The sequence below is a fragment of the Xiphophorus hellerii genome, chromosome 2, assembly GCF_003331165.1.
Source record: "Xiphophorus hellerii strain 12219 chromosome 2, Xiphophorus_hellerii-4.1, whole genome shotgun sequence".
NCBI lineage: Eukaryota > Metazoa > Chordata > Actinopteri > Cyprinodontiformes > Poeciliidae > Xiphophorus > Xiphophorus hellerii.
Genome location: NC_045673.1, coordinates 32,066,893 through 32,087,676, shown reverse-complemented (window position 1 = coordinate 32,087,676; position 20,784 = coordinate 32,066,893). Strand labels below are relative to the sequence as shown.

At 41.1% G+C, this 20,784-nt stretch overlaps 1 protein-coding gene across 1 annotated transcript in view; it reads left to right on the top strand.

Annotated features, from left to right (window-relative positions):
* cftr (CF transmembrane conductance regulator) overlaps positions 1–20,784 on the top strand; it is a 76,794-nt gene that overhangs the window by 23,027 nt on the left and 32,983 nt on the right. The window contains exons 6-13 of the mRNA XM_032548002.1: positions 8–171; positions 299–424; positions 1,655–1,901; positions 2,249–2,341; positions 5,301–5,477; positions 5,649–5,840; positions 15,563–15,657; positions 19,894–19,980. Of these exons, the coding sequence (XP_032403893.1) occupies positions 8–171; positions 299–424; positions 1,655–1,901; positions 2,249–2,341; positions 5,301–5,477; positions 5,649–5,840; positions 15,563–15,657; positions 19,894–19,980 (1,181 nt within the window). The remainder of the gene's footprint in view (positions 1–7; positions 172–298; positions 425–1,654; positions 1,902–2,248; positions 2,342–5,300; positions 5,478–5,648; positions 5,841–15,562; positions 15,658–19,893; positions 19,981–20,784) is intronic.

Sequence of the window (20,784 nt, the reverse complement as noted above, 5' to 3'; positions counted from 1 at the left end):
ATTCCAGAGCTTGGGACTAGCACACTTTGTATGGATCACCCCTCTGCAGTGTATCCTGTGTACTGGTTTGATCTGGGAGCTGATCGAGGTGAACGGCTTCTGTGCCCTGGCAGCTCTCACTCTTCTGGGCATTCTCCAAGCGTGGCTGTCCCTGAAGATGGGGCCTCCTAGGTGAAAACACGTCATCACACACACACACGTGCACGCACCCCCACGCATGCACACACATGCACACCCCCATGCACGCATGCACACACACGCATGCACACGCACGCGTTAATATGCCTGCTGCATGCAGGGCGAAGCGTGCTGGGCTGATAAACCGACGTCTGGCTCTTACTTCTGAGATTGTGGAGAACATTCACTCGGTGAAGGCTTACGGCTGGGAGGAAGTGATGGAAACCATCATCAAAAACATCAGACAGTAAGGCAACACTACTCACTAGACACACAAAGAATGAAAGCAATTAAAACATGATTTTCCTTGATTTTTTTTTTATTTTTAAATGTGCCATTGTATTCAGTCACTGCTCATGTCAGTTGTATTCTGTTATGCTTGCTGTAGTGGAGGGGTGGTCTGTCATTCAATTTAACGGGAAAAAAATTAAGGTATTAATTATGTTTAATAATATCTGATGCTTCTTGTTTAAAACCTTTTTAAAATTGTGAAAAAATGTTTGGAAATATTGTTTTTACCCAAGCTTGAAAATCTAGTTTTTATTGTAGAAAACATTGATTTTGACCCTTCAGTATAACATTCTGATACAGAAGTTTTGGGTTGATTATGTAATTTTTATTGTGGAAAGGTCATGTACAGATACTGTGAAACGTCTATAAGGCTTTAGGGCTGATGTTCACACCAAGGATGAGTTCCACAGGGAACATACCAGTATTAAACATTATGTGGGTTAAATATATTTCTCTTACTTAATAAATCAGCTGATTTGCTGCTTTGTTAGCAATATGCTTCATTATGATAGAGACTCCTGGAACCAGTTATAAATCCTATAAGTTTATTGGTTTTTAGAGTCGGTGTCAGAGTTGCTCAACACTGCCTGATGATATTTCCTACTTGTTTCATTTTGATACTCTTTCTTTAAAACGGTCTTCATATGTTACACATTTGACAGACATTCAGATTTTTCATTTCCCTATTAATAATGTAAATATTCAGTCCTCAGCAGTACAGTTGTAATATCACAATATAATATAAAAAGGCTCCAACAATGCCTACAGCAACAACTTTGCTACCTTAAATATCAAATATGAAAAAACTGATGTACATGCTATTGAATAAAGAAGGGGTCCTTCACTAAATCGGTCCTGATTTCCTTAATTTTGGGAGATCAGTGATTGGCTGATGCTAACATGTGAAACCGATATTATCAACTGATCTTATCTACCTCTGCCAAGATGAGAAAATCAGCCACTGCCCCCATTTGCCCTGCCATCATCCACCTGTTCCCAACTTCATCAGTTTGTAGCTATGTTTAGCAAAACCAAAAAAAATTATATTAGCCGAAATCAGAATTGGCAGGTCAGGCTCCTTAAAGATCGCTGATAGGCAAAAAACTGCAGTGTACTCCTAGTGTAAAGTAATAGTTGTGTATGATAATATATTTACCTAAAATGACTATTTTTCTTCTCCTTTCAGGGATGAAATGACTTTAACCAGAAAGATTGGCTCTTTGCGCTATTTCTACAGTGCTTCATATTTTTTCTCTGCCATACTGGTAATCATATCGGCCATCGTGCCATATGCACTCAGTAACGGCATCATACTGCGGCGGATTTTCACCACAGCGTCATACTGCGTCGTGCTACGTATGACGCTCACCCGCCAGCTGCCAGGCTCCATCCAGATGTGGTACGACACGCTGGCACTGGTCCAGAAGATCGAGGTAGGCAGAATCAGTTTTGTTTGTGTTTTTTTTTTTTTAAGCACACTGATCTATTTTTGAGAATTTATGTAACTTTTAGGGATACCTCTGTTTCAAATAATATAATTTGATATTCAGATATTAGTGTGTCTCACACAAGAAAGGACTGTATTCCATCTGAATCTTGTGTCTAATAAAGCTGGTGGTAAATGGATGTGATTGTTGCTTTGATTTTTAAAATTGTATGTAAAATGTTAGTTTTGCATCATAATGAAGGAAACACTGATATTGTCCATGCTGAATGCATGTGCATGTGTCGGGGTGTGCGGGTGTGTGTGTGTGTGTGTGTGTGTGTGTTTCGCTTCCAGGATTTTCTGCTTAAGGAAGAATACAAAGTAATGGATTACAGCTTGACCACAGTTGGATTGGAGCTGATCAATGTCTCTGCATCCTGGGATGAGGTCTGTTTGCATACTCAGTACACTTGGACAATCCTAGAGCACGATAGACCTAATTCCAGTGTAAAGGTTAAACTTTGTCCTCATTTAGGCATTAGTCCATGTTAAACCCTGATCTGTAAGCAGATATTTAATTTAGGGTTCGATCACTTAAATCTGGCTGGTGTAAAAGCAGTCTAAGTTCATATGAATGAACCCATTTCATTCTTTTTGCAGTTGGGTTGTTACAATAATTCTGATTTGTAGAAAAAGAGTCAGTGTTTGGCTATTCTAAAGCTGAAAGTCTGAAATTTGAAAGGACTGTTTTAAATATGATGACACATTTAGACTACATTTTTGTTAAAATTTACAGTTTTGAACTGACAAAAAAACCTTTTCATTATTTAATGAATGAATGAATCCAGCTTTTAGACCAGAATGACTGCAATGTAACCTGTGTTGGGTACAGGCACTGCTGCTTCTTATCATGATACCTTGATATTCACAATTAGACACCTGAGAATCCAAATCTTAGTCCTGTTTAATAAGGCCTGCATACCTCTTCTTATTAACAACCCAGGCCTTCATAATTCATTCCCTCTTTTCAAGTTAAGCTCTAAACCCTGTAAAGGTAATGCAATGGTGCAGAACCTGCTTTTGCACAATAACCACATGTCAGTCACTTTCAAACATTTGTTAATCTTGTTCTTGTCAAATAAAGATGCCATATGTCTTTCATGAAGTGTCCATCTCTGCTAAAACTATGGATTTTATTCACAGTCTGTTAAAAAGCAAAACAATACAATGATAAAAAATTAAAGCATATTTTTAAATAAGTTGTCGTCATTCTGATGCATTATATGTAAAATGTCATTTTAAATGAACCAGTCTTCAACAAACATTACTAAATGCAAAATACATGCTGCTGCAAGCTGTTTTCATTGATATGGATTGACAATACATCTCAACAGGCACAAACCAGAGGTTTAATCCTTCATTTATTAAACACATTGTATAATGTAAAATCTAAATATGAGTCACCTATGAACAAATAATAATTTTACCCACAGATGATGGCAGGTTTTTTCATCTGATTTTCATGTTAGTAATAATTGAGAAAAATCTATGAAATGTGTTGAGACAAAAAATGATACTGTCTAAGTTGCCGTATGTCAGCATGAAATCTTGCAATGGTGTGTTTAGCGGGAATATTTAGTTGTTCCTGTTTCTCTATCATTATGCCAAGCTCCGGCAGTACGACGCTGAGGAAAGTCAACTCCTTAAACCACTATGAGTTACAGGTGTAAAAGTTCATTCCTCACTGTCACCAGGAGAGGATTGTAATTTCTTATCTATAGTCGAAGGCTGTAAACCTAGTCTAACAGGTGTGATTCATTGTCTACCCAATACCGTGAGAAAACAGACGCCCGGCAATCCCTCACTTTGCATAGTTAATTAACCAAGTGGTGTCACCACTTTGCTGGGAACACTCTAGTTCTCCCTCTGAGACTCAGTGTTCATTACCCAATTCCCAAATTCTGTTTTTACTCTCTTCCTGGAATGTGTGGATTCACATACAAATGCCAGGGGGGGTGGTTGTTCTTTTTTTTTCTTTACAGCTGACAGCGTGTACGTCAGCTCTTTAGAATGAGAATTTCATGTACAAACTACAACCAATACTGACATTACTGGAGCTTAGGCCCATAAAACATCACGGGGGGTCAATGAATAACCTAGTCAGTCACACAGGGTTCCCCTTTTCTAGCATAGCTCTGTGTCATCCTTTAATCTGTTCAGAGGAAGTGACAGATGGGTTGAAAAAGGCTATTGTGGGCCTTTGTGAGTCTTCTCCTGTCCTTGTGCTTCTTTTCCTCAGACTCAGAGGAGTTTACTCTGGTGTCATTGTCTGAAAGAACAAGATGAGGCAGAAAAATCTGAAAACTATTCTGCTTACAGGCAAACAGCCTAAAACTTTTATGGACTTTTCTTTCAGCAATCCCATTTTTCCCTTAAACTCAATATTTGTGTAATGCATGTCCTCCAATCTCAATTTTTATTTGCTTTGGAAACTCTTCAGTAATTATTTGTCTTCCACGCTTTTTCTTTGCTAGTCATTTCCTTCAGGTCAGTAGTAACCAGAGATTTGTCATTGGGGAATCAAATCAGTCATCTCCATGTGACTGGCAAAGAGCATCCCAGTCTGTTGCCTAAAAACAACCCCAAACAGACCTTCTTCAGCTTCCCCTGACCATCTTTGCAGAACTGCTTTATCATAGGTTGCCTCTGAACAAGGAATTTATACAACAAGTAAAGTAAAACAAGAGGCAAGGGGAGGTAGACCTCCTACATACAAGAGCAATGTGCCCTTGACATCCTTGACATTTGCATGATTTTCTCTGGTCGATCAGCTGATCTCAGCAAACAGATCAGCTGATATTGCATTCCTGATAATGCTTATTTAGTGTGCCAGACATGTCATGGTGATGGTGAAATGGTCTAAACTTCCTACTTCTCTCTCTTTACTGGTCCTGCTCTGGAATTTTCACTTATCTAATTTAGATATTATTTGAACTTTTGAGGGATTGATACGGTACTCCTGCTCATCATAACAATTTTTGGTCAACAGTTTGATATTGGGGTATTGGAGTACAAAAATCATTGCAAATCATTCATCCTTCAGCTTCCACTTCAAATCCCAAAAGAATACATAAACATTAAGGGGGTGTAATATGGAAAAAGTGTGAAAAAGAGATATGAATAACTTTTCAAGGCAATGTAAAAAAAAAGAAGCAAAAAGACAATAATTCAACCCAAACCTGTCAAGTTATGCTAATGTGTAGGTAGTACGATATGGTAAGCTCTTACAAGTCAAAGGTGGACATTTAATAACAGAATTTTCATGGACTGGCATCTTCATAGTATTATGGACTGTAAATACCTTTGTGTCTTTGTCACTTTACTCAAACTCTAAATTCTCTTGCAGGGTATTGTTGAGCTCTTTGAGAAGATCAAGAGGGAGAACAAAGCAAATGGACACATGACCGGTGACGATGGACTGTTCTTCACTAACTTATACATCACACCTGTCCTCAAAAACATCAACCTACGCTTAGAGGAAGGCATGATGCTCGGAGTGGCTGGATCTACTGGGTCTGGAAAGGTATTTCAAACAAATAGTTAAAGCAATGCTTATGCTCATTATATTAAAAATATGTCATGTGAGTACTGTAAGTGAAATGCTTAGACTGTAAAATGCAGCGGGACATGACCAAACCTTGTTTATCTTGAGCTTAAAATGTTGTAGAAGTCAGTGTTCCCTGTTTTTTTTCAGAGTTCCCTCCTCATGATGATCCTGGGAGAGCTGGTGCCATCAGAGGGCAAAATTAGACACAGCGGTCGAGTTTCGTATTCACCGCAGACTTCTTGGGTAATGCCAGGGACCATTCGTGACAACATCCTTTTCGGCTTGACTTATGACGAATTTCGCTACACTTCCATCATTAAGGCCTGCCAGCTGGAAGAGGTATGCTCACTTCTACCTATAGCTCATTCGTTCTTTCTTCTTTCGTGGATATGTAAAAAATAAAACATACAAATTCACCCCATGAAGGATAACTTGTTTCATACCAAGAAACGTGAGAAGCATGCCTTGCAATTGAAGAGATAATATATTTAAGAACACGCAAAAGGCACAATGCTTATAATTTACTAAGAATGATGGAAAACAAGATATTTTATTGCTCTCAGTTTAGCTCAAATCTCAACTGCTATTTTTTTCGCTAAATTGAAATGTCAACAGTTGCTCCTTTGGATCCATTGCAAGGCCATTAGTGATTCTGTTTTACTCCAGGTCTAACTGTTCCAGGTTTCTTTGTCTACTTCTGCAACAGTTATGCAACGCACCAAAACAAACAGACATACACACGGTCATGTTTTCATGACTGGTGGGGACTTTACATTGACTTCCATTCATTTTCTGCAGCATAACCATTACCCTACCCCTAATCCTAACATCACAGACCTAACCACTAACCCAAAAACAGCATTTTCCCTCATGGGGACCAAGGAAATGTCCCCACAATCCTACATTCTAGACAGAAATAGGTTCCCACAAGGATATAAAAACCTGGTTTATACACACAAACACATCCATGTAGTTCTATACAAACTGAGGACTTTGTATTGACTTCCATTTATTTAACTGCATTCACACCTAACCTATACTGTACATTTTCCCCAACTCTACCCCTAACCTGAACCAAAACTTCAACCACAATACCTCTAAACCTAACTAGTAGAGCATAGTAGAAATGCAAAAACTGTGAGGGAAAAGGTCACTTTTCACAAAAGCTCTCCCTTTGTTGGTAAGTATTGTGAAAGTGGTTCTCTATATGCAGTATCTACAATTACCCACTCACAGACACATATGTATGTACACATTTTGTTTTCTACGCTGACACGGACACTCACACCCATGAGCCTCAGTGTTGAGTGATGGACACTCAGCATAATAAAGTCTCTCCTGAATTCCCTGGTTATGTCACTGCTGTGGAAAATGAGCCTTTTTTCTCTCAATCACTGGCACCGTACAGTAAACCAGAAGTACATTTTAAACCTGAGAGGGTTTTGTTGACTTAATTTGTCCTGTTAAATCATGTTGTTAATGAACAACAAACTCTTACAGAAGATTTGGGTAGTAGTTGTGAAATTTATATTCAATAATATTTTTCCCACAACTGTTGCTGTGGGTCACGCCATCATATAAACTCACTGCTTTATCCCTTGTAGAACAAACATTGCCTCGGTCATTTGAACAAAAACACATTACATTGCCACAGCAAACAAAGCCAGCATCCAACACCAGCGTGTCTTTTTTAGAGGCGTTGTTTTTTTTTTTATCAGGAGGTAGGAATGTAAGAGTGTAAAAATCTGACTTTAGTTTTTTTTTCAATTCTTTACATTCCTGTTGTATTATGTATAGACATGAAGGGAAATGTTTGAGTGTATGTAATATGAAGAATTGTCATGTTCGGTTCTAGTTTTCTTGCCCACATGCAGAACACCACAGGGAAACAGATAATCAGTAAAGGATGGTTTATTGAATATTCAGGAAACAAGCAGAGGTGCTACAGCTCCAGGAAAAACGGCTCTCGGGGAATGCGGCGCACTATGGAGGCAACAGAGAGAAGGTGAGTTCGAGAGCGTCGGAAAAGGGAGTGAGAGAATGATAAACGGACTGATCTTACTTGCAGAGTTGATGGTGAAGGTCCGGGAGGGTTTGACTGTTGGGTCGAGGTAGTTTAGTACAAAGAGGTTTCTCAATGGGTCCGGGCTGTCTGAGAATCCAGCTTGGTCAAGCTGATCCGGAAGGAGCTGACGAGGCGGCGGTGGAAGGCGGACAGGTAAGTTCTGGCGGGCTGGAGACAGAGGAACGTTCCGACTGTCGAACGGCGTTTCCAGGAGGGAGGTGCAGGAACTCGGGCAACCAGTGGGTAATTCTTCATGGCGCCACGAGGGGATAGGTTCCAGGAAACCAGGGAAAAAATCCTTTCACAAAGGAACTCGGCGTCTTGAGGATGGCACCTGGAGGAGGAGAACAATGAGAGGAATTACTCGAGAAGTTTCACAAGAAAGCAACTAAGGTCGGGTTCGATGTTGCGAGAACTGGGATGAAAGGAAATGGCTAGGTTGAATCTAGAAAAAAAGAAAGTGACCAGCAGGACTGACGTGGATTGAGCCTCTTAGCAGATTGGAGATAGGATAAGTTTTTGTGATCAGTCCAAACTAGTACTGGATGTTCCGCCCCCTCCAACCAATGCTGCCACTCCTCCAAGGCCAGCTTTATGGCCAGCAATTCGCGGTCACCCACATCATAGTTGCGCTCCGGGGGGAACAGTCTACGGGAGAAAAAAGCACATGGGTGAGTCTTGTTGTCTGAAGCAAAAATTTGAGACAGCACCGCCCTTACCCCAGAATCAGAAGCATCAATCTCAACAATAAATTGCTTCGTGGGGTCTGGTTGGAATAGCACAGGTGCTCTGGAAAAGAGACTCTTGAGTTTCTTAAATGCTTCATCTGCTTCTGGGGTCCAACTGAAGTTGATCTTGGATGACATTAGAGCTGTTAACGGTAGGGCTGTTTGACTGTAATTACGGATAAATCTGCGATAGAAATTAGCAAAGCCAAGAAACCTCTGAAGTTGCCTCCGCGTCTCGGGAATGGGCAAGTCCAAAACCGCCTTGATCTTCTCCTCTGTGGGCCTTGCCTGTCTGCCTTCTAGAACGAACTCCAGGAAGGAGACAGATACTTAATGGAACTCACATTTTTCCGCTTTAACAAAAAGTTTATTTTCCAGTAAGCGTCGGAGTACGAGCCGGACATGTTGTCTGTGTTCTGCGAGGTTCTTAGAATAAATGAGGATGTCATCCAAGTACACAAAAACGAAAACATTCAGAAAATCTCTCAGAACGTTGTTGACAAGAGCTTGAAAAAATGCTGGGGCGTTTGATAAACCGAAAGTCATGACTAGATATTCGAAGTGACCGATGGGTGTCTTGAACGGCGTTTTCCACTCATCCCCCTGACGAATACGGAGTAGGTGATAGGCATTTCTGAGATCTAGTTTAGAAAAAATGGTAGCACCATGGACCGGTTCAAAGGCGGAGGACAGCAGTGGCAGGGGATACTTGTTTTTTACAGTGATCTGGTTCAACCCACGATAATCAATGCAAGGGCGGAGAGAGCCGTCCTTCTTGCCCACGAAAAAGAATCCCACCCCTAGTGGAGAGGAGGACAGGCGGATAATGCCGGCAGCTAACGAGTATTTAATGTACTTTTCCATTGTTTCGCGTAGTGGTCGGGAAATATTGTAAAGGCGGCTGGAAGGAAGAGGTGCCGTAGGAAGGAGGTTTATAGCACAATTGTAGGGTCTGTGAGGAGGAAGGGAGAGAGCTTTGCTCTTGCTGAAAACTGAAGCTAAATCGTGATATTTGGGTGGAATTGTGGAAAGATTGGGAGGGTCCGCTTGTTGCGGCTCAGCCGGTGATGGACCTGGTGGAACTGCTGAACAGAGGCAGGATGAGTGACAGGACGTGGACCACGATTCGACATGACGGTTAGCCCAGTTAATGTGAGGATTATGTCGTTGAAGCCAATTGAAGCCGAGGATTATAGGGGAGTTAGCTGAGGGAAAAACAAAGAAGGAAATTAATTCTTTATGGTTCCCGGAAATGACTAATTGTATTGGCTTGGTTTGGTGGGTGATCTGAGGGAGGGCCTGGCCGTCGATAGCGGTGACTCGAAGAGGAGCTGTGAGAGGGATGGTTTTGATGGCCAACTGCTGGACTAAAGTGGTGTCAATCAGGTCCTGCTCACAACCTGAATCTACTAATACAGACAACGGGAGAGACTGGTCTTCACGAATCAAGGTAGTAGGTAATAGCAAGCGAGGAGAGTCGTTATTCTGTTGATGATCCGCCACCCTCCTCGCCCCTACTGGCGGACCTGAGGGTTTAACCGCTCAGGACAGTGAGTGATAAAATGACCGGTGAGCCCGCAATAAAGACATAAGCGGGAGGTCATTCTTTTATGTCGCTCCTGAGGGGTGAGGCAAGTTCGGACGATTTTTCATAGGCTCAGGTTCTGAGGAGCCGGGAGAAGAAGAATCGGATCTGGGAGGTAAGGGAGCGGCGGAAGCTCTTACGGTAGTGTCTTTACAATTTCTCTCTTTAGTTCTGGATCGTATTCTTGAGTCTAAGCAAATTGTTAGACTTATTAGCTCTTCTAGGGTCTCTGGTTCGTCGAACGTGGCTAATTCGTCTTTGATAGATTCATTCAAAGCATGAAATTACACGCTTTTTAAGGAGGCGGCATTCCAGCCGGAAGCTGCTGCTTTTATTCTGAATTCAATGGCGAATTCGGCAGCCGTTCCCTGTCCCTGTTTAATTTTCCATAATTCTCTGGAGTGAAAAGTTTTATCACGATCGTGGCTGAAAACCTGCTTAAACTCTCTTAAAAATTTCTCAAAGGTGCAACCATAATCAGTGGGCGAGGGGAACCTGGCCTCGGCCCAACTCAGCGGTTGGCCCGATAAGAGGGAGAGGACTTAGGCAATTTTGGCACTATCACGGACAAAGCTTTGCGATGAGTGATTGAAAATTATGGAACATTGTAAAATAAAACCTTTACACTTGTCCAACTCCCCAGAGAATCTTTCTGGCATCGGTGGGCGGATCTCCGAAAACGTGGAACGGGCTGGAGGATCTGGATCCGGAGCCGGGGTTTGTTCGGGAGCAGGAGACTGTGGAACAGAGTTTTGCAAAAATGTCATTAATTTGTTCAACCATCGATTGGTCTTGATCTGACGGGTATTAAGTTCCTGGAGGAACTTTTCTTGCCCACATGCAGAACACCACAGGGAAACAGATAATCAGTAAAGGATGGTTTATTGAATATTCAGGAAACAAGCAGAGGTGCTACAGCCCCAGGAAAAACGGCTCTCGGGGAATGCGGCACACTATGGAGGCAACAGAGAGAAGGTGAGTTCGAGAGCGTCGGAAAAGGGAGTGAGAGAATGATAAACGGACTGATCTTACTTGCAGAGTTGATGGTGAAGGTCCGGGAGGGTTTGACTGTTGGGTCGAGGTAGTTTAGTCCAAAGAGGTTTCTCAATGGGTCCGGGCTGTCTGAGAATCCAGCTTGGTCAAGCTTATCCGGAAGGACTTGACGAGGCAGCGGTGGAAGGCGGACAGGTAAGTTCTGGCGGGCTGGAGACAGAGGAGCGTTCCGACTGTTGAACGGCGTTTCCAGGGGGGAGGTGCGGGGACTCGGGCAACCAGTGGGTAATTCTCCACGGCGTCATGAGGGAATAGGTTCCAGGAAACCAGGAAAAAAATCCTTTCACAAAGGAACTCGGTGTCTTGAGGATGGCACCTGGAGGAGGAGAACAATAAGAGGATTTACTCGGGAAGTTTCTCAAGAAAGTAACTAAGGTCTTACACTGGAGGGCTCTGACTACCATTGCTGGCAAACACTCAGGAGTCGAAGAACTGTCAGTCAACTCCTCTTGAGCTCCAGAGATGATGAGGAGATGCCGAACAGGTGTGTTGGAGATCGGCACGCCCCGCCAGGAAAAGCAGTCTCTGGTGCTATCTGGAGGAAGGATGGTGAATAGCTGAAAAAGGACCCAGAACGAAAACCCCAAAATCCCGGTACCCAACAAGAATAACAAATTTAATACGTTTCAGATTGTTTTTTAAAGGTTTGTCTCTAAAATTGATTCATGATTCATTAAATTTAAACTTGTGCACTTAAAAGAATGGTGCTTTTTCTGTTTTGTTTGCTATTGGTCCTCTTTAATGACACCCTGACCAGAGTATTTCTGTTTCAGAACAATTTAATAAGCTACAGTTGAACAAATGCATGTATTTCTTGGTGTTGAATCTTCTAGCACAGTGGTGTCCAATGCTAGTCCTCAGGCGGTTAGACTTCATAGGAAGCTAAATCAGACAGACATCTGCATAACAGTAAAAAAAGATGCCGTGGTTTCTCATAATTGACTCTAATACCAAAAGATACAATGAAAAATAGGAGAGGGGTGGGAATTGATACTTGAAGAACTCCACAGGACAGAGGTTCTGAAATGGACTTAAAGTTTGGTGTATGAACACAGAAACTTTTGTCCTGCAGGCATGAACAAAGGTAATAGGATGTTAGAATACTGTGGTCGACAGTGTCAAATGCTGTTGTTGGGCCTTAAAGTTCTAAAATCTCCAAAATCCCATTCCTGTTTAAAAAGTCAATTAGTTGGATAAAAACAATTTCATCCAGTGTTTTTGAAAGAAATGGGAGTTTTGATATTAATCTAAAATTTGAGTACACTAAGGGGTCAATGCTGGGGTTTTTTCACTAGTGGGTTTACCACGGCATGCTTAAAAACATTGGGACCACTCCATAGTTCATAGACCAAATCTACCTTCATATGCATTAATAGACACAGTGGAAACTGACTTGGCACTACTTCAGATGCTAACAGCTTCAGTTTTCCTTATCTCCACTCTTGATGGTAGAGCCAATCAGCACCAAGGAAAATGAATGACACTCCTGGACTGGCTGCTTTGCAAGCACCAACCAATACTGTCAAGTAGCATTTTACTTTAAATTTATGGTATGATCTGTAAGCAGGCAAATTTTCCATGAATAATTTGGAAAATACTTGAACAGTGGGGGTTCACTGTATAATAATTACTCCAACCCTATTTATACAAGTGGTTCAAATGAACCATGACACTAACTGCTAACTGTAAGCTAATAAATGAAAACTGGAGTCAAATAACTTTCTCCAAAACCTATGTGCTTCTGGAAAATACATGTTTGTATTTACAAACCGTGTTATGTTCATAGTTTCAGGTTAAGAAATGGAATGTGTTTAGCAACACTATTCTTCCAACAAAATGGAAACCTGTACAATTTAAAATATTGTTTGATAATTTGACTGTGATGTCCAGATGCAACACAGGTCAACAGTTTGAGTTCAGGATCGTTTTTAAGTTTGACTGATTGTATTGGTCAATGCTAAGTGGCTTAGCAAAGACTCTGTAAAATGATTAAGCATGAGTTCATAAGCAGTCATTGTCCAAAAAGTAGCTTAAAACCACTTTGAGACGATTAAAAAACCAAAGTAACTTAAATTTAGAAGGAGTTTCACTGAGTGACTTAGTTTTGTCTTGCTGTGCTGACTTATTGTACAAGGTGTTTACATATTAACTTGATCCCCTATGCTCCAATTGGGACAGTGGAAGCTGCTGTAAAGAAGGTAGGATGTTTCAATGGTATAAACTTCATCATGTCAGTTTGTCTCTTTGGTCTTCATTTATAGTCACCAGTTAGCTTGTCTCTATTTACCAACCCATGTGCTTGTCCCACCTGTGGTTTGTGTTTTGATGTGGCTTGATGTGTCATTCTTAATAATTTGATAATAAGGTAAAGAAAGCCGATTAAGATGCTCTATTTGTGATCTGTTCATCTCTTGATACAAAATGACTCACATTTCTGCCTTCCTGCATGTTCCATGTCAGAAAGAGATCGAAAGATCAGAAGTGTAAAGCAAAACCACTTTGTTGTGTTCAACTTTCCTTTCATCTGCTGAAAGTTTCGCTCTCTCTTGCTGAATTATCTGCAGACATGTTTCCTTACAACAGAAAACTGATTGTTGGTTGTCCCTCTGGATGAATAGAATAGAATAGAATAGAATAGAAGTACTTTATTCATCCCAGCAGGGAAATTACTTCGCAGTTACAGCATAGAGACAAGACACAATAACAACTACCACTGAGTAGTAGTTGTAGATAAAATAAAAAATAAAATCTAAAATGCTATAAATTGTAAAAATATAAAATGCTGTTAATATAAAAAGCAACTTAGAGCAGTCCTTGCAAAGATTCAAAAAATGCAGATATGTATATGTAAATATATGTACAGCAAATGTGCCATAGTGCAGTTGTGCAAAATTGGACTGATTAGTGCAGAACAATGATTTAGCTTTTATTGTACAGTGAAATGGCATGTGGCAGGAAGGATTTCCTGTATCTGTCCCTACGACAGCGGAGCTGGAGCAGTCTATGTGAGAAGGTGCTCCGCTGTCTGTCCACTATGTGGTGGAGAGGGTGCTGTTTATTGTCCATAATAGACAGAACCTTCTTCAGTGTCCTCCTCTCCACCACAGTTTCCAGGGACTCCAGCCTTAGTCCCAGTACAGAGCCAGCTTTCCTGAGTCAACGTAGAACAGGCTAGTTTTGACCAGGCTACTCCTAAATGGTATAAAGTTGTTTTTCATTTGCATCCAGTCAAACTTAAAATGGTCCGATTCCAATCATCACCATCTTGGCTCAAGTTTAATTCCTTCTTCTGCACTTTTTGTACTTCTGTCTTCATATGGTTAATATTCTGTGTAGCTCTCACTTACACTTCACATAAGATAAGATAATATAAGATTTATTGTCATTGTCATCAACAGATTACAACGAGATTGAGATTTGCTCGACTCGAGTTAAGATGCAGGTTATGTGTATATACATAATATACAAAGATAAAGAAATAAATAGTACAAAATGAGAAATAAATAGACATCAGAAGACGGTTGCAGCGCCTGGAGGTGTCGCAACAGAATTTACATTTATAACAAAGTGGTGTCAAGAGCAGAAGTTCTTATGCCTTTGAATTTAGTGCCATGATTGCCATCGGGTAAAAACTGTTTTTTAGGCGATTTGTCCTGGTTTTTATTGCTCTGTATCTCTTGCCTGATGGCAGCAGCTGGAAGAGACCATGGCCAGGGTGTGAAGAGTCATTTAAAATGTCCAAAACTTTCTTGTGGAGCCTGGAAGTGTAAATCTGTTCCATAGTGGGGAGCGGGCAGCCTATGGTTCCCTCTGCTGCCCTAACAACCCTCTGGAGCGCCTTCTTGTCCGCGGATGTGCTACTGCCGTACCAGACACAGACTGTACGTGAGCCCACTCTCTATGGAGCAGTGATAGAAGGCCTGCAGCAGGTCTGAGGGGAGACGGTTCTTCTTGAGTATTCTCAGAAAGTACAGTCTCTGCTGTGCCTTCTTCAACAGCTCCTTGGTGTTGGTGCTCCAGGTTAGCTTGTCCTCCAACTCCATGCCCAGAAACCTGAACACTGGGACCCTCTCCACACAGGTCCCACTGACGGTGAGAGGCTGGATGTCCGTTTTCTTCTTCCTGAAGTCGATCACTAGCTCCTTTGTTTTGGAGGTGTTGAGGAGCAGGTTATTGACTTTGCACCACTCTGACAGCCGCTTCACCTCATCCCTGTACTCCAGCTCCCCCTTCCCGTCTGAGATGAGACCAACAACAGTCGTGTCATCTGCAAACTTGTTTGTCAAGTCAATTCTTTTGTTCTGCCGTGTTGGTTTCCGTTTGTGTAGACTGCAATTAATCCCCTCTCAGTGGTCCCCACTCTTAAATTCCCATAATCCTTCACTTTGTTTGGGTTTAGTTCCTTGGAACCATTTAGTAGATGTTTGGCAGGACGGGGAAGCATATTGATATCATTCCAAGTTTACACATTCATCTTTTTATGTCAACTTTAACGAGGTGAATAAGGAAATAAGGCGTCATTCCTGTCGTTAGTAACAGCTCCATTTCTATTCATTGTGTTTTATTGTTTTTCAAGCTGCATTTACTACACAGAAGTCTGACCCAGTGACCTCTTTGTTTCTGTCTGAAGGATTTTGACTTGCTGCCTGAGAAAGATAAGACGCCCATTGCTGAGGGAGGGGTTACCCTTAGTGGAGGTCAAAGAGCAAGGATCTGCCTCGCCAGGTACTCACACACTAATCGGTCACCGTGGTTCATCACTCATAAAACATTGCAATGATCATATTAATTATTAAAGAACAATTGTGCGAGTCATAAATAAGTGTTATGAAGTAATAAACTGCAAAGTGGTCTGATGAAAAAAGTTGTTTCTCTGAAATTCAAGTTAAAGGGTAACAATGAATACCAAAGGTATAGGCGCCAGAACAGGGGGGGGCTAAGAGGGCCTTTGGCCCACCCACTTTATGGCCCTGCCCTGCCCATCCGCTGGTTCCGCCAGACATTTACACAGGCTTCACACAACTCTGACAATTCATGGCTGACATCTCTCTGTGTTTGTATGCAGACAGAGGTACAGATAAAACCTACAGCACTGAGATTTGGACCAAACCTAAGGCTCCAGATCATAACAGTCACCCAAAGGTTTACACACATGCGGCAGCTTCTGGTCGGGTTGGGTCATGAACCGGTCTGACATCTGAAAAAAGGCTTGGACTCTGATCCGGTCCAGGTCTGAACCAATTCTGCCTAAAAATTAAATGAGATTTCTGTATTTGTCACCATTTATAGAACTGTGACGATGTTTTCTTTCGAATGACGTTGGGATGAAAAAAAAGACATAGGGCCCATGTCCATTTATGGGTCCAGATCAAATGCTCACCTACACTTTGCCCAGAGTAGATCATTTTTGCTCAGGTAAAAAAATAATTGTATGAATTTGTTTTGTTTTTTTCCTCTTTGCTCTTCCAAAAGCCAATCATTCATCAGTAGCCATAAATATCAATGGCTGCTGATCGTTTTCAGATCTCTGTTGGCTGTTGAAATTCATTTTTGTCAGCTAAATAACAGGCACATTAAAGTTTACTCATGTTGTTTTTCATTTTGTTTTTAATGCAAAAATATTGTCAGCAGTCTGGCTGGTTATCTGTCCCACTCAGACATCTCTTTCCCGCACAATTTGTGGAACATGCAGCAAATATAATCTGCGCTGCCTTTTGGTTTTAGACCCCCAACATCCAGATAGCGCTGCTGCGCCGTAACGTGATGATACGCTGGAACCATTAGGTTGTCCTGCTGCTCCAAACTGGCATTGCTGGAGGATATTTGACATCTATTTTATTTATTTATTTTTTTAATGTTCCAAATATTTGACCAGTCGTGATTTTTGTCATATCTATCTATCTATCTATCTATCTATCTATCTATCTATCTATCTATCTATCTATCCTGTGGCTGTATTGTGCACATTTTTAATGTAATAAGTAGCTGAGCATAGGGCGCCCGCAGCTGTACGCACTGTGTATCTTGAGATTTTCCTTTAAGTAAAACATTAAAGAATATATATATATTTTTAATTATCTAACCTACAGTATTTAGTATTAACAACATTTAGGAGAAAAAAAAGATCTATTGTGTCAAAACATCTTGTATGTAGCGAGTCTGTGTGAGTCCTGGAGGTCCGCACAAAGCCTAAATGTTATTGGTCAGTTTACTTTTGTAAATTTGGCGGCTTGGCGATTTTCTGTAAGCTAAAAATGAATGAGCGGAGTTTGAATCCTCCCATAGTTCTAAGATCAGTCGTTTGGATCCTGCCAGAGCTTTTTACCGTGTGCACGGTTCTGGCGGGTCGCCGGTTTATGAGCTTTTTGTGTGTGTGAGTGTGGGTGGGTGTGTGCGGGCGTGCGTGTGTGTGTTTTGGCAAACTGAAGAGCTAACGGGTCACCCGGTTGGACAACTGTTTAACCCGATACTGGTGCCTTCACACTAGGCCTGTCACGATAGCAAATTTTGCTGAGCGATTAATTGTCTCAAAAATTATTGCGATAAACGATAATATTGTTTGAAGACCTTTTTACACTGATTTAATGGAAATGACATAATAATCCATGCGATTTCTTGCCAAAGATAGATGCACATTATTTTCAAAAGAACACTTAACACTGGAACTGATAAATAAAATAAACAAAACAACCAAAAACGAAAATAAAATGGTCTCCATTAACAAAAAACGCACTTGAAAAAAAAAACTAAACAACATAAAGCCAAAGTGGAAATAAATACTTCATTCAACCAAAAGAGTAAAGATTATGAAGTCTGTATACTATGTTGCCCTTCAGTAATAATTAGATTTAAATAGAGAAGATGGGCACATCTACGACCTGATGCAATAGTTCACACTACATGATTTTTTGCTCCTATTTTTCCCCTTACAACAATCTTAGAACGTTGATCTTTCTAAGATTGTGTGGTGTGTTACGGTAGATCGTCGGCCGCTCCGATCTAAATCAGGGGTTTTCCCCCGACTGGGAGCTTTAACGCAGCCTGTTGAATGTGACAGGCAGCCAATCAGAAAGCGAGGATTCTGCTCCTGTTTTCTGAGGGGAAATTACATCGGGGAATCCCAAACAGCTGACACGGCGCAACCCGAAGTCCAGCGAACATCGGAGATGATATGTGGAAACAACATTAATGTTTATTCAACATGCAAAGAATATAGAAATGACAAGAGGAGGAGTTGGAGCGAAATTGCTACCGCAGTTGATAAACCCGGTAACTTTTCAGCTGTTCTTCGTTAACGTGACGTAAATAGGTTCTAATGATTTTCATTCAGTCAGGACTTTACGCTGACACTAGCCACATGCATTGCAGGTACATTGTAGTAATGCATTGATTAATGCCTGGTTTTAAAATTAGTTCACTGGACTTGTAGCCATTATTTTGTGCCCATTGTTGGACACCACACTGCAGGACCGAACCCGATCGAACCGTTATACCTAGGATTTCTGTCGGCTAATGTGTGGTCTGTCAGGTTTTGAAAATGGGCCGACAATCGGCCGACAGCTCTAAGATCGTGTAGTGTGCGCTGGGAATTACACTGAGGAAATGAGGAAGGGAGGAGTCAGTGGGGAGCACCGGAGTTGAGCCTTTTTTTTCATTCAGTGTCATTAACAGAAAGAGAAAAAGGCCGGAAGAGACGATAATACCGATAATTAAAATGACGTCGATAGTTTTAATTTATCGTACGATTAATCGATTTATCGTTTATCGCGACAGGCCTACTTCACACCAATGAGGTAATGATGACAAAACCTTCATACAAACATGGTGTTTTAATACCGTCGATCTGTATTCAGCTGTTCTTAGGTTGGCTGCAGGCATTTATCCTCTTTTACATTTTTCCAGACTCCAGTTTGGAAAATGGAATAAAGTCCATTCCGCCATCTAAATGCACTGTGTAAAGCTGCCTTCTGCATGTTCCCCACTGACAACTTAACATTTTTTTCTGATTATTTCCCACCAAATCTCTATGACCACAGCGCATTTAATAGCAAACAATCATCAAATCTAGCCAGACTGCAGCGCATGGCACACCCAAAAACACTGCCCTCCAGGTAAGGGGTGTTTACTGTTTACATCGGGACAGATTGCGACTGAATTGATTGACAGGTGCCATCTTATCAATTGAACAAGTGCGCGGGCCTGACATTCAGCGTAACAGAGGTGACGAAACACCCCATGGCCCCCCCTCCTAAATGAATCCGGCCAAAGGTATTCGTTGGTATTCAACCAGAATGTGTTGCTTGTCCATTGAAATCTCCAGAAATGCCTCAAGATGACATTTCTATTGAGCTGGTGCAACATAAAGAAACTGACCTGAACTCAACTGAATTCACTTCATCACAGTTCATTCATTTAATTAACTGTAGAGCCACATACTTAAATCATGGTGATACTTGTACTGCAGTTTATGAACAATTTTAGATCAAAATCTGCCATCAACAGGATCAGCCAGGTTTACCTTTTTGTTATACTGTTGCCTGACAACCCAAGTCTACTTTTTATTCATGTTTATCATTTTTCAGAACTATTTAAGGACCTCAGTCACATTCCTAGTGATGAAGCTTTATTGCCTCACTAAATCTCTATATAGGACACCAGAGTCACTCTAATATTCCAATGCATTATTTATGTGGTTATTGATTTGTGGTTACAGCTTGGATATTTATTTTTGCAATTCCTGAAAGTGTTTGCTTTTTTCAGTAGTGCTATAGAAACCCTGCTTCCTTTTAGCACTCTGTAGACAGGTAGCCTCTCCCCACACTACACCAGTTACCTTTTTCCACTCCTTTACAATGTTTACTTTCTGTAAAACTTTATTGTCTTCACACTGTGCAACAGTTTTTTGCTGTCTTTGTGCCCTCTGATTAGATATGAATATTGTTTGTTTGTTTTTTACCGTAGGGCTGTATATAAAGATGCAGACCTGTACCTGCTCGATGCACCTTTCACCCACCTGGACATTGCAACAGAGAAAGAGATCTTTGACAAGTAAGGATCCCAACAGAGAGTCTTTCATGTAGCAGTAGTGGGGGTTGGGAAAGCTGCAGAAAGTTCAAGGTCAAGGCTTTCCCTGTGTCTCAGATGCTTATTGACTGTGGGGAAAGTTTCTCTGGTAACACTGTAGTCTTCTGAGAAAGTAGAGCTTTTTTTCGTCACGGAAAAAGAATTGGAATGGTTATGCCAAAATACCATCTATTGATTGTTATTTTATGGTGTGATGAACCATAGCTGTGCCTGGTTCATCACAGTTACAACACTTAGATATAAAAATGCAATTAAGCATGAACGTTTTATCGTTTTATCTCAAAAATAGATAAAAACACATGGCAAAATTACATTTGATTTAAAGGAGCAGTATGATGTAAAATCGCCTTTTTATAATGTTGTTCCCTCATCAAAAACATACCTGGAGTGTTGCTTTGATTCTTTCATGCATGTTTGAATCTCCAGTGGCAACCATTCGAGTTTGTAAAACACTTGGGGGAACCAAGCTCCCCCTTCCATGCACAGCTCCTTCTAGGAGCTGCAGTTTCCAAATCAAGTTTCTGCATGACAGAGCATTCCTACCTCACTCAGCTCCTTCAAACTAGCAGCATCAGCAACAATTAGCAAACACTTGGTGTAATTGCACTTCGGTTGAGATCATTATAGAAGATACTTCTCAGTGCAATGCTGCTGAAAATGTTGTTAAAGGGCTAATGGAGAAGCGGTATTCCTTGAAGCAACACTGAAGGCGGAGTGTTGAAAAGAGCAAAAACTTCTTAAAGAGACAGAAGCCCAGATTCAAAGGCG